The sequence below is a fragment of the Schistosoma haematobium genome, chromosome ZW, assembly GCF_000699445.3.
Source record: "Schistosoma haematobium chromosome ZW, whole genome shotgun sequence".
In the NCBI taxonomy this organism is placed as follows: Eukaryota; Metazoa; Platyhelminthes; class Trematoda; order Strigeidida; family Schistosomatidae; genus Schistosoma; species Schistosoma haematobium.
Window position 1 is genome coordinate 21,555,322 of NC_067195.1, and position 15,148 is coordinate 21,570,469.

The window sequence follows — 15,148 nt, forward strand, 5'->3', positions numbered from 1 at the left end:
AATACTTAAGCGAGAACACAAGAGTAAGCGAGAAAGTGTTTTGGGCTACCGGATAAAATACACAGATACTCATTCATATATATACCACTCTAATTCTTAGGAAATTGATCCATTCCTTACCCAATGAAATGTACTTGTACTTTAGGTAACATCTGATTGCCATCGATTGACTTTCTCATTAGGCTACTTCTGACTGGCTCTCCATATTATATATATTATTTGAAACAAGTTAAAAAATTTTATAAACTCTCAATGAATTACCCCAAAATTGTCATTCTAAGATTCTAATAAACTAACTGTCAAAATACGAGGAAAGAAACATGACGGTTTCGAATACACATGAAAATTAATCAGCTAGGTTTGCAAACAGTTCTATAATTTTAAACATTAACAAGTATATATGTTGTGTGGAAATTCATTTCATAACAAAATTCTTATCCAAAAATCCAACCAACTGTGTTCCAACTGTATATTTCTATACTCATATTGATTACTAATTTACCTTCTTTTATCTGTTCTGATGATGATTACAGTCTGTTGATAAACATTGTACAGTATGCTGTACAGCTGCTTGTTCCTTCACTTTAAACGTATGATTAAAATGAAAGATTTGCATTGTCTTTTAATACAATCCATAATATATAGTTATTGTTAAGTAACGTGGCTGTATAATATACTTAAGTAAGTTATGGTATGCTACTGTTCTTTGATTATATTGATGGTTAGAAATGATTTTCTCAGTGGTCTTTAGTCATTTTGGTAAGTTTAATTTACAAATAACAAGGTCATCTGAAAACAGATATTAGCTGGAACAAATAAAAAAAGTAGCCATACTTTTTAAATCCTCTATCTGGACATAGTAACATGGATTCTTAACATCCTAGTAAAAGTATCATAACCATTAACACAAAGCTATTTCAGTAGTGATAGATGATTTTTATTGTGGTTTAATTAACATATTAGATAGTTTCACCTAATAGACACAATATTAACCAATGACTGTCAACGCCTATTTGAGTTTCAAACAGAGAACTGACTGACATATTTCTCTGACATACATTTGTTGGACCGATGTAAATCCAAATTCATGTATACAGTAAGAAGATGTGTAGTATTCAACCCACACCTGACAATAACCCTGTTGATTGAAGAATACAATTTGATTTACCAACGTGATTACATATAATTTTAAGTTGAACAATATATTTTTTTCTAAACGAAAATAAACCTTACACTGACACTCTCACTATTAGTTTGAACAGAAGTGAACATAGACATACTTTTGAATTATAGAGATAGAGCTTATCGACAAAATTTCTTTATCAAGAATTAAAAATAAGAGTTTATTAGTGGAATCTCACAATACATGGGATATTCTTCATCAATTCATCTTTCAATCAATTTAAAATATTCAACATCATAGAAACAATGATGATCAACTTGAGGAATGAATTAATCAGAGAACTTAATAAAAAGTAAACACAACAACTTTGTTCTTTCCAACTTTAAGTCTAGCTGTAGTTACGGTCGACCTACTGCTAATTACATTCTTCTATGTGTTCGTGATACGATATTACTATCATTCATTTGAATTTGCTATTACCCAAGAATGATATTTGCTTACTTACGCCTGTTACTCCCAATGGAGCATAGACCGCCGACCAGCATTCTCCAACCCATTCTGTCCTGAGCCTTCTTTTCTAGTTCCATCCAATTCTTGTTCATTTTTTTCATGTCTATTTCCATTTCTCGGCGTAATGTGTTCTTTGGTCTTCCTCTTTTCCTTTGGCCTTGAGGATTCCATGTGAGGGCTTGTCTTGTGACGCATTTGGGTGCTTTCCTCAATGTGTGTCCTATCCACTTCCAGCGCTTCTTCCTGATTTCTTCCTCCGCTGGGATCTGGTTTGTTCTCTTCCACAGTGCGTTGTTGCTAATAGTGTCCGGCCAACGGATCTGAAGTATTTTGCGTAGACAACTGTTAATAAACACCTGTCTTTTCTGGATGAAAGAATGATATTTAGTTTCCCCATAAAATATAATTTTAGACTTCTTTATCCTGTACAACTAATGCTCGCTTAAATAAACTCACTTTAATTAGATATTATTAATTACGAATAAACTTCTATCATAATATTCAACTTTCTAGAAAAATGCCCAAAATAACACGGTTCGGCCTATACCTGTTATCGCTTCTGAAATATGGTAACTATGACTACTGCAACTGAGTGAAGGATATGCGTTATGTTTGGGAAAATAATAAGAGTTGTCTTAAATGAGTAAACTGTAACTTAATGAAAAAACATACGACGTGTATTCAGAACTTATTAATGGTGTTTCGTAATGCTTTTTTTTATTTTTCATCCTAGTTACCTCAGGAATGTTTGTAACAATATGACATCATTTGCCAAAGCATGTATAGACTTTTCTAACAATTTGAAAAATTTACGTTTTACTAAATCAAATGCTACAACCACTTCTTCCACGGTCACAGTGAACAATTCAACAGCTACAATGACTAAGTCATCAGTTGTTTTAAATTTTGAATCGGATACAATAAAAAACCCCGTGACAAATGAATATATTATTTCAGCCACTAACAGAATTGTAGCCAATAATTCTAAAACTAACAATCATCATTCCGTTATTAATTCAACTGAAGAAAAAAATCGGTTTGAGAAGAATCATAAGAACAGTGAACACTTTACAGATGATAAATGTACCCTTTGTAATAAACTGTTCTTTATCCCTAATAACATCACTGCTAGCGATGCAAGTAACACCAATAGCAATACTACTAGTATTAGTAGCACAAATCTTGGCGGTAGAATTTCAGATGGAAAAGGAGACTCATCATTATCGGGGAAGTCAGTGGTTGTAAAACATTCTGAAATAAATTCCCTTGAAAACCCTACAATTTCTTCTGGTACAATAGCAATGACACAAAATAGAAAAAACATTATACCTAATGGATTTGTAAATAGTGATTCGTTAAAAACTGTGATTTCAAATTATTCTGATTATCGATTATCGAATTCGAAGATCTCAAACTCGTTACCCAGTAGTCCAGTGCCAAGACATAGTTTTACAATAAAAAATAAGCCTTCATCAGATAGCAATGCTGCTAATGACAGACGTGCTCATAGTAATATAAATAGTTTAACAGATTCCCCATTCACATTCAAAGCTACACTTTCGCCGACTATGACATATCGTTTAGCTATTCTTGCACGTAACTGTAAAAACAGTATTGTTAGTAATAATAATAGTATCAATGGTAGCGATTCTACCGGCTATACATCCAATCGTTATTCAAATAATTCAATTTCATCGTCTTCTTCACCCTTATCATCTCATCGTGGAACAACAGTAGCTGCCATAAAACAAAGATTAGTAAATCAAGGACTACGAATTAATTTAAACATTCCAGTTAAGAAACTATCATGTACACGTTATCGAGATTATGTAAGACGTCAAAAAAGGGGTTGTCCACATACAATCGAATCATTATGGTTGAATAAGAATTTCATGAATAATATATTTGTTTATTTAACTGGAAATGAACTGATTCATTATTCAATCGTATGCCGTACATGGTATGAATTTATGTGTTTAAATGGTTTCCAGAATAAATTATGCTTTGTTTTAAACATCAAAAAATTAATTAGGGAAATAGAAAACAGTCACGAGGATTCAAAATCGAATCAATATGCAGACTATAAAGATCCAGTTATTATTTCAAACCATAGTGATCACATTCCATTGCCAAATGATTTATTGTACAGTTATTTAGAAGACTCTATTCGAATTCGCATTGTATCCGCTATAAACAGACACCTGGAAACCATTAAAATTGTACAGTTAGTTGAGAGATTTAGTTCAGTATTGTATAATATACTAGAAATGCTATTAAGCCCAAATCACAACGTAATTTTGACATCATTATCACAATCCTCCACTATAGAAACGTATTTCCCTCAGATAAATACAACAGTTGCAAACACCTTAACTAAAACTAAAACATTCAACAACCGAATCTTATTGACATCAAATGAAAACTATTCAACATGGATAAATGAAAAAGACGAGAATAATAATCCAGTGTTAAAGACAAATGATTTTATTAATTCATTCCAAAACCAAGTGAAAAAACAACAACAACAAAATGGTTTTATACAAGACAATAGTCTTATAACAGTAAACTATGCTATACAAAATAAATTATCATTAAATACTGATTCACCTTCAGCATCGAGTGATACATGGAAATTTAAAAAAATTAGTGATTCTGAAAACTCTATTTCTTCAAATCGCTCAAGTTTGGAGAACATTAATAGTAATTCATCATATACACATAAATTCACTCATATAATATTTAAATCATGTAGTATACTAGACCAATCATTGTCACGTTTAATAAATTTATTTCCTTCTTTAAAACAATTGGAATTTGAGTGTTGTAACGATTTTACTGAATTAGCATTTTGGTCTTGTCTTTTACCGAGCATTGAATGTTTAACAGTGTTTGATTGCATCAATGTTTCAGATGAAAGTATGAATGCGATTGGACATCTATTACCAGAATTAAAATGTTTTAAATTTCAAGCTTATCATATAACAGATGCAGCATTAAGTTATTTCAGTACAAAACAACGAATTAATATGCATACAATGGAAATGACTCAGTGTATGGATGTAACAAATCAAGGTATTATGACACTGGCCTATACACTGAACAACCTACAAGTTTTGAGTTTAAGTGGATGCAGCAAGCTAACTGATGACGGTTTAGATGTGATATGTGAAAATCTAAAACGTTTAATATCATTGAATTTATCATGGTGCTCGAAGATCACTGACAGCGGATTAGAATGCGTGGCATGTGATTTAGTTCTGTTGAAAAAATTACTACTAGACAGGTGAGTTTCAGCAAATCGATGATGATAATATTCTCGTTTATTCTTTTTCTTATCACTTATACTGATACTTTTATTTCACTATGAATCATATAAACAGATACCACACTTATGGAATATTTGGAAATGCAGTCTTAATACTATTATCAGTAGGTAGTAGAATTTTCCAAAAAATTTAGCTGTATCCACAGTCGTCAGAAATAATTAAACCAATGAAAAACAATTTTGAGGCATTATCATATTATATCTTCAGATGTCTAGGATCAAGTGAATAACTTTCACACTTTATTTAAACTCAGGTCATTCTGAACTAAAAGTGGACTATTTAATAAACTTTTTAAATTCTTAGATTTATGTAAAACGATGGCAGTTCACATCTATCATTAAAGGCACTAACCAAATAATCACGGTGCCTGTTACAGAAGTTAAATGTTATCAGACTGAGGTCGATCAAGACACTGAAGCGCATTTCGTGGGACTGTATTAGGTTCTCAAAATGGATATCTTTGGAATTATTTTGCGCCGCATCAAAAAACAAGAAGTTCAGCGAAGGGATCTCTGTTCAACGAATTCACCATCAAGCTATACTGTCGCGCATATATATATTTGAGGAAACATTAACAATGAATAAACATTATCATGTAACGTAACATTTCTTTTAAAACAACATCCCAATCAGCTTAAAGATTGAAATGGCAACAAAATTTTTACCACTGTATCAGAAAGATGAAGTATGTATTAATATAATAACTTGTCGTTGATCGTTACCTGAATACAATGATTTAGGTATAAAATACAAGACAATTTTTAATAATGTAACCACTACTTCAAATCAAATGGTTTAAATAAAATACCAATAAATAGAATGATTATAGCGAATAAGCGTGGCTCAATCGGGCGAATTTGAAAGTGTTTCGTTCTCTAAGCTGGATGGTTTCATCATAATAGAACTAGCATATTAATCATTTATGGAGAAATTCTAATAGCTCGCTTCTTTTTGAAGTATATGTAGATGACGTTTATAAAGACAATGAAAGCTTCACGATTCAACCAACCAGTCCAGAGAACTCAACACCTCCAAAATAACCAGGGTGAATCGCGTCAAACTTATACGATAGATGTGAGTTAAATATTATGAATTTCAAATAGCTTTATTGAATAAACGCTTATCGAAGTAAACTTGGGGTTCAATGAAACATAATTGAAATAATGTATTCAAGTGCTGTTTGCTGTATTTAACATAACGGTCCATCCAGAAGATCTGTTTTTCGTATAATGAGAAACGACTAGGTCCATACACTGGTACTCGTTATTGTTTCATGTCCAATTCATTTACCTAGTTCAATCTTGCAAACAAATTTTTGAATATGTCAACATTTATTTAGTTTACTTTGTGTATTTAATATATTGGTCGGATTCCAAAATGTTTTCGAAAAATTGATGTTTTATATATTTGGATTGTGATCAGAAGTAGAAGCCAGGACATGTGTTTCATCCAGTTTAGCATTCGTCAGCTGAATGTGCCTAAATTCCAGTGTTGATGTGTACACTCAGACTCCGAAATGGAACCTACTATTTCAAATAGCAATGAGTTATACACCAAGCTACTGAATCCAGATATCCACCAACGTTTTTTTAAAATATAAACCCTTATAAATGAATTCAATTTAGTTAATATGAACAAAAAGTAATTAATTTAATCATTATTAAACAAGTAATAATCATGAAGGATATTGTGTATGGGTGTTTTTAATGTAAAAGTAATGTATGATAATAAAATGATACATTTCTAATATCGTAGTGAATAGAAAATTGAATTTCTGATGCTTCACAGTTTAATGTTAGTGACTTCTTCAAAGAACAAATAAGTGAATTAAATTAAAACAATTTTGAACAGTAAAGAGAAACAAAGAATATTTAGTACAATCAAAATCGGTTTGATCATATCATTTCCGCCTAGATGATTCTGGATAAACTATTATTGTTTACTTTATTTAGTATCAGTGAATAGAGAAATTTTTTTTAAAAACTTCATTTTTTCTTACGTTTTTTGCTTCTCTCAGTAGTATAACGCGTATGTTATAAGTAACTTATGACATTCTGATTGAATAAGGATTTCTAAAGATAACATTACTAAAAAATTAGGATCACTTTGAATTGAAATTTTCTCATAGCTGACTTGATTATAATTCTACAGTTTAAGTATCCTCATTAATTGGAATTTAATTTTTTAGATGTTTCTAATCACTATCCCCATCAATGGCGGAGAGATACAAAAGAATATTTGACTTTACAAAGACGAAATGAATACTAGATAAAAGGGTTATCACATATTTAGTCAAATAACTACCTGAATTCCGTATAAAAATATTCTTCTTAAATGAGAACAGATAAAATTTTATTTGTAATGTAACATTTAAACGAGAATAAGGCCAGTAGATAAACTGAAATAAATCTAAATGTAAACAGCATCAAGGTTTCGAAAATTATTATTAAGATATAAACACTGTATTCCAAATATGCATATATACCTTACGTATAAAAAGGGGTATTGTGGATATTATAGTAATTTTAATAGTTTAGATCATGAGTCAATTGAAGCTAGACCACCCCGGAATACCTGCAAGCACTGGACGGACGTTTCGTCCTAGCATGGAACTCCCCAGAAGTGCGCATCCACGACCCCACCTCGCGGGATTCGAACCCAGGACCTATCAGTCTTGCGCGGGCACTTAACCACTAGGCCACTGAGCCGGCATCCAACGGTGTTAATATCTAACTTAAACTAATCCACGAAATTCATTGACACATCCACCATCGTCTACAGTAAGTTACTCACTTAATTACGCCTGTTACTCCCAATGGAGCATAGACCGCCGACCAGCATTCTCCAACCCATTCTGTCCTGAGCCTTCTTTTCTAGTTCCATCCAATTCTTGTTCATTTTTTTCATGTCTATTTCCATTTCTCGGCGTAATGTGTTCTTTGGTCTTCCTCTTTTCCTTTGGCCTTGAGGATTCCATGTGAGGGCTTGTCTTGTGACGCATTTGGGTGCTTTCCTCAATGTGTGTCCTATCCACTTCCAGCGCTTCTTCCTGATTTCTTCCTCCGCAGTAAGTTACTATCTCATAAAAGACCCGGTTGAACTCCACTGGTAACTCCTTCTCACTAGAACTCCAGGAAATACCTCTTAAAGCCATTCACTAGTGAGCATATGGCCGGATCGTGGATACGCACTGCTGAGTCCCACAATAGGACGAAACGGCCGTTCAGTGTTATTTAGTTATGAGATTTGCTTATATATGATAACCATCATCCTAAACACAGTATTCCTAAAATAAACATAATACTAACTTCAACTATACATGAGATAGGGTCTATGAACTCCGAGTCTCCCAACGTTTGAATCACTGTTAAACTACTGAAATGAAATTTCACTGAACACAGTTTATTAGAGTTTTGTCATTATTTATCCGTTAGTTTAATATTTTATTCATTATAAAATTATTGTTCTTATTTTCAAATCAAATTTCTTTTCAGAAAGATAATGTAATTTAGTGTTTTTTAGTAAGAAGAAATCAATCATTTATTGGTTGATTTAATATTAATCAAAGTCGGTATGATCATAGGAAAACAACATCTCTCATTTCTGTATTAATATGACATAGTGGAACGTCCAAAAGCATTCACTAAATATCAGGTAGTAATTATTACATAAAGTCAGTCATAAAAATAGTAGAGCATGACTCAACTATGAAGCACTTCGAGTTACCAAACTTCAAATCCACACAACAAGAAAACAGAAATGTTTAGTAGAACGTCGCTAAAAATTCACTGAATGTTTGAACACTTTAAGACCTTAACATATGGAAATATTATGAAACTTAATAATATGATCTATTCAGTCACGTGAGTTTATCAGTCAACGCTGTATTTTACCAAAATCTACTATACTAATTCAAAAGCTACCTTCAAGTGTATCTTTGCATTTACGGAAAACTATATCTGAGAGACTCATACTCCATAACTGATTTCCTAGATTACAGAGAAGCTCATGAATCAGAAAATACTGTACTGAGTTACTCCTATCTAAAGAGTAGTTGTCTCACTTGTTTTGAAGAACACACTTCAGAGGACGCTCCTCATGTCCATTGTAATTCTCTTCAAAAGTAGAATTAATGAGATGTTAAAATTTTAGCTTCGCGAAAGACTATGGTTATTATATTACTCATTGATATTACTAATCAAATATGCAGTATTTGATGTCAATTATTTTTAATATGCAATAGCCCTATTTTTACAAACCTTTAAACCTATCCACCATCTTTTAGTTGTTTTCTTTCATTTTCAAACAAGCCGTCAAACACGAATGCAAATGGTAGATGACCATATATTTCCTCACAAATATGAATGCGTTTGGTAAAACACTTAAGTATACCATACTGAGTTAATGCATAGTTTTTTTAAGAAACGAAGTTTAAACGAATGATAGTTTCATTAATGTGCACATTATTAAATACTTTAATCATATAGCTGATTATCACCGCCATAAGGTATTATAACGGTTTCAGGAGTAGTATGTCAAACAAGCCTCATACGGGTTATACCTTAAAACCTAACAGCTTTGTCTTTTCTGTTTTTATCCCCGTACTTTTATGAGTTACGTAATCATCCATTTCAATTACTGTTAGTTTGGAAGTTGGTTTTTATCTTTTCAAAAAAATATTTGATAGTCATAGAAGCAATAGTAATGGTAATAATAATAATACACTCTAAAAAACAACCTGTAATAACTAACATGACCGATTTCTCGGCTTTATTACTAAAATTTTATAACTTGCCACTTAAAATGAAGACAAAATAAAATGAACCTAGTTATCCACTGTCTAATCACCACCACCTCAGAATGTGTCCTTCAAAACTTTATTTCTTTGCACTTGAAATAAAAACAACGAAGTTTCATTTTACTTCACTGTTTAATGATTAGTAAATAAGTCATATTAATTAATTCATACTGATATGTAAGCACAGTTCTTCATGGGATTTAATATAAATATCGTACAATTTCAAGACAGTTTTTTCCACGAAACGATATTTTCTGTAGAACTATTTGAAAACTAGAGATAGTATTGTACTCATCATAAAATCTGAAGGTCCTTAGTATGATTACGTGTAAGTAGGGGATGCAAACTCCCAAGAAGATTCAAATTAGAACTAGATCACTATGAAACCACTTCCTACGAATGTGGAAATCTTTGCATCTGAATCCTTATCCTCTTCAAAACAACAATTTATTTACTCTTTCTTCAATAAGATTTGTGAAGTTGATTATATCAAAGATATTGACTGTTATTACACAGATTATGTTGAGAACATTTTCACGTTTAGTATCACCAAGTAACCATTGTAGTTCCTAAAATTAAGTCTCTTCTGAGAATAACTATGTTCTGTATTTGTAACACTGACTTTTTCTTAGAAAGTTCATTATCATGTATATTTAAACTTTACAACTCCAATCTTCACTATTCAAAACCGGTAGTGGAGTTAAATATGATGTTCTTTAACTTTCAGACTCAAAATATGTGTGCATAGACAAGCACACAAGCTGACTAGAACTCTTCCAACTTATTCAGTTCTGTCATCCAAAACCACTATCCGTTCGTTAGAACCTCAACAAATTCGTCTAGAACGTGTTTAATCTCCCTACAGGTGGTATGGCTCTTAAAAGAGTAGACATCTTGTGCCTCTTAGCTCTTTGTCAGTGCGAATAGGAGTGTATATAACAGTGTGAGTCACCTGTAAATACTTATATTTACCCGGGCACAAAAGGCTTCAGTACATTAAGTTCTGTGCAGTATGCCATCATTGATAATGCTTACCCCATGCATTTCCTTGACACTGAGTTACTTTAGTGGCCTTGGTCCTAGTTAGATCGTATGTTGATTGTTATCGAAATATACGTGCCGCCAACCCTCGTATATTTTCATCAACTTAATTCGCGTTAGCGAATAACAGAGTAAAAGAAGCCAAATATGAGAATGAATTCTGAATACGTATATTTCACACACTCATTGATCTGGACAGACAATCAGAGAAACGAAGTGAAGTGACACGCAACGAAGAAGGCGAGTGAGCCAACTCCTTTTGATCAAATATGACTTAATATTTGCATTCACATAAAAAATGGTCAGGGTTAATAAGAGAATAATTGACAAGGTCGAAATGTGGCTTGAGAATAATGAGCGAATTTTTCAGTAGCTAGAATAACTTATGTGTGCTTGATATCGTACCAGTCTCTACTATACAGCTCCATTTAAATGAGATTATGTTGAGGTGACGTCTTTAGGCATATCTTTAGAGGTTAAGGTTTTACAACAAGCTATTATTTTTCAAAATCTAACAGCGAAACTAATACACCTGGCCACTTTTGTTCGTACAAGCCATTTCACCTACTTATGTGTATTTGGTATTTCAGTAACCATTATATCCAGAAGGTTCCAAAAGACTATTTTGCACGAATCAGTCAGTCAGTAACAACGTAGAACTTCGTACCTACGTACATCAGTCCAAGTTGCCACACCACATTAGCACAGAGATACAACTGTCGATTCAAATCCCGTAGTGGTAGAGGTAGTAAGATTATAAGCAGTAATCGGGAAGATTAGGGTTTGGAGATGTTATTTAAAGAGTATAACACAGTGAAATAAATTTTGGAAGAGAAAAAAGGGACATGAAGAATACAGATTAGAATCAGGGAGAACACAAAGAGTGGATGCACCTACGCCATTGCAAACGATTTTGAGCCATGTCATTCAGGGTCTCTAACCATCGGTTGCTATCATCTCGCGGTCCCCAACCAGGTATACTTAGAGGTAATAATAAATGAATAGGAAGTGAAAGTCATTCGGTGGTAACAGACTTATCATCTAAGGTTATCTCTACTGTGAAAAGAAACGTTACAAAAACAGTTAGTCCTTGTCTTCTCTACAACCCCATAGCGTGTGTCCTTCACCTAGGAAGCCATGTTCTAGTAAGGCCTGCATAACTCAATACTATAGTCTTCATCTTCACTATTAAGTATTGACCAACTGTTTTGTCCTGTTAACATCTTACTTTAAATTCATTTATAAAATTTGTATTTATCTTATTCTCCATTTTGTTTTAATATGTTACGCAACCGATTTACATAGTCGTTTATCTCTATCCAATCACAACGTCAGTTTGAATAATGATAATAATAAATGTCTTTTGTCTTACATTAAATTATCGATTGCTTTGCTATTATGCATACAGTTTTATAATTGTTTTCAATAAATTTGCTGAATCACGAATCAAACAAATTTATTTAGAATATGATCAATGAATTCATTTTTTCTATTTATTTCATATTTGAAGGTAACTACATGTTAAGACAAGTGAAGAAGTAATGATAGCAACTGGTACAATATACGAACTGAAATTGAAAATAATACTTGCTGGCCAGAATCAACTGATATGAAGCCTAAGTCCAGGATTCTCCATCTATTGTTTTCAACTATATCATATCAGAAACATAATATACCGCCATGTTGAATGGCTTAGTCTAGTGGTCGCATTTTCACTTAATCAATATATTTCGATTAGCAATAGAGATTAAAAATCAGAACATCGGTTACTATTACATGATCGATCAGTGTATTCAATTGAACAAACCAGTATTACTTACCAATTTGCAAAATTATACTAAGGTCGTCCATCATAGATTATTGTAATTTTATTACTACAAGAAATTTACACATTTTTGTTAACTAGATAGACGTAAATGTACATAAAGCATATCTGTAACTTTTGCCTGTTCAAAACCAGTGTAGGTATGGTAACTTGAAACATTACAATCCACTAACTTGGGCGACGTAAAAAATAAAACAGCCAAGTCATAGCTTCACACAAGTAGATATACTTTGATCATTAGAACTAATACTGCAGTATGAATTTGTTACACAAGATTCAAATGTTGTATAGTTCTTGACCAGATACACGAAGAATATATTTCTTTATGTTATTAGATAATAACCATCTTATTAAATACTACATCAAAGTATAATAAGAAATTCTTAACACAAGATATAAAATTTCGATATAAGTTCTTCTTAGTCAACATTTTAATTGTAAAAACTCAATGACAAAAGTATTAAAACATTGTTTCAACCAGCCAATTCTCTGATTTACAATTTTCTCTTTGAGTTGGTTAAAGTGATATGTAGATTTTGCATTTGGTTTTACTTATGTGAATCCTAAATTACACGCTTCTCGTTTCACCAATGAATAACTATGAGTAAGGAGGATAGATTGCATTTGCTTACATAACACTGATCAGTTGCTTACACGAGTCCAAACGTCCATTCACAATCAATTAACTAATAAACACAAAAGGTTTATCACCGACTTCACTGACAGACTTCTAGATCCTAAGTCACACACTTTGGCTTTTTCTCGAGTGTTCAAGAGATAGTAGGGAATAATGCAAGAAATTTAAAAAAATAACCATTCATTAACAATTAACGGTTATGAATAAATTATTGTTATTCATAACCTTGCATAGTATAGATAAACATTAAAAATATATTTCCCCAAAGTTCAGATGGACTCAAATTGATATAAAAGCAATGTTTTTTGTCCATGAGTAATTACAGCCCATCAATGATAAATCAATTGTATTCATAAACATACGTCTCAATTGCTTATTACTTTTATGACTAGAATAATCAAACAACCAATCATAATGATAATAAAGTGTATTTCACTGAATTTCTATTGCAATAACTTCCAACTCAATAATTTAAATCATTGTTATATGATCTTATTCTAGTGACTTTTTATTGCATGTTCGTAGCATACATATACGTTAGAAATTACAGCACTAGGTAATTATGTCAGGTAGCAGTCATACACAACTATCATAACGTATTTCATCATCACAAGTAAAAGTGAAAGAACTCCAAGGATAAGCATAAAACCCATCCATCAACCTCGATGCAATTACATCCTGATTTGAATGAATAATCGAGCGACATAAGTCATTAGTGGAGGCATAAAGCATTCTCTACAGATTTTAGACTATCAAAGAACTAGCACCATTAAAAATTCACAGATCTATATCCACGAAAAGTAGGTTGAATCTTTTCTACTTTGATTGGTCACATGTTCAATAAGTAAAAGATTATCTCAAGATTAAGGTAGCTCATATTTATTTTCCTTCTGTATTTTACAGTTTAAATTTATTTGGTTGAACTATCTCTCTCCTTAGATAGTCGAGCAATGTATTAAATAGTAACTCCTTTTTTATTATATTTCACTTAATTCATATCATTTCATGAATTACGTAATCTGGCTGAACATTACAAGTGGTTTTTATGCTTCAAACTACTTCCCTTTATTGTGACCATTGACCTCATAGATGTATTTGTCCTAAAATCTGATTCAAGCCTAAATTACATTATATTCGGGACATTCTTAACAAATTATAACGTATTTCACCTTCAATCTCATAATTTCAGTGTTGTATTTCTAATGTCTCCAAATTACCCATCACTTTTGATTATTAGTTTGAATTGGTAACTATAGTATCTAATTGGAGCTTACTTCTTTTTAACTATTGATCCACACATCTGTGTTGTGATTAGTTATTAGTAGGATACGAAGAGAATAGTTATACTCATGAAGGTAGTTTCAGAGACTGATATTTTCTTATGATCATAATAAAATTATTATCCTCTTTTCTAATCATAAATTTATTTTACAATTTTGATATCTCCAAACCCCATTCACCCGCTTTCAATAATTATAGGTGTACAGAATTGACTGATCTGGGAATAAGCCATTTAGCGACAATGTCTAGTCTTCAACATCTCAGCGTAAGATGGTGTGTCAATTTATCAGACGGTAGTATACCTCATTTACTTAGTACGACAGGATTAAATTATCTATGCTTAAGTGGTAAGTTATACATGCATACTTACTTAGCAATGACATTGTTTTTATCAAATATGCACTTTCAAAATCATAAGAGAGTGAGTAAACGAATTCATCGGAATTATAATTTGTTGTACTTTGTTAAACTGTAATTGAAGAAATGAGAGCTCATCAAAGTAATCCTAATGTTACATACTGAAATCGAAAACGAATGATCAGAAATGAATTTGTAGCCTTTTTAATTTCAGGTTAGCGAATACAATTTACGGGCCCACAAGTTCAGT

General features: G+C 32.0%; 1 protein-coding gene across 2 annotated transcripts in view; it reads left to right on the forward strand.

Moving 5' to 3' along the window:
- The window catches only part of FBXL16_1 (F-box/LRR-repeat protein 16), a 36,950-nt gene that overhangs the window by 20,076 nt on the left and 1,726 nt on the right, over positions 1 to 15,148 (forward strand). Inside the window, exons 2-5 of one of the 2 annotated variants that reach the window (XM_051210693.1) lie at positions 2,367 to 4,916; positions 5,917 to 6,033; positions 12,309 to 14,060; positions 14,740 to 14,888. In XM_051210693.1, the coding sequence (XP_051070710.1) occupies positions 2,392 to 4,916; positions 5,917 to 5,929 (2,538 nt within the window). In that variant the 5' untranslated portion in view covers positions 2,367 to 2,391 and the 3' untranslated portion in view covers positions 5,930 to 6,033; positions 12,309 to 14,060; positions 14,740 to 14,888. Of the gene's footprint in view, positions 1 to 2,366; positions 4,917 to 5,916; positions 6,034 to 12,308; positions 14,061 to 14,739; positions 14,889 to 15,148 lie in introns of those variants that run through there. The other variant, XM_051210692.1, reaches the window with a different exon arrangement.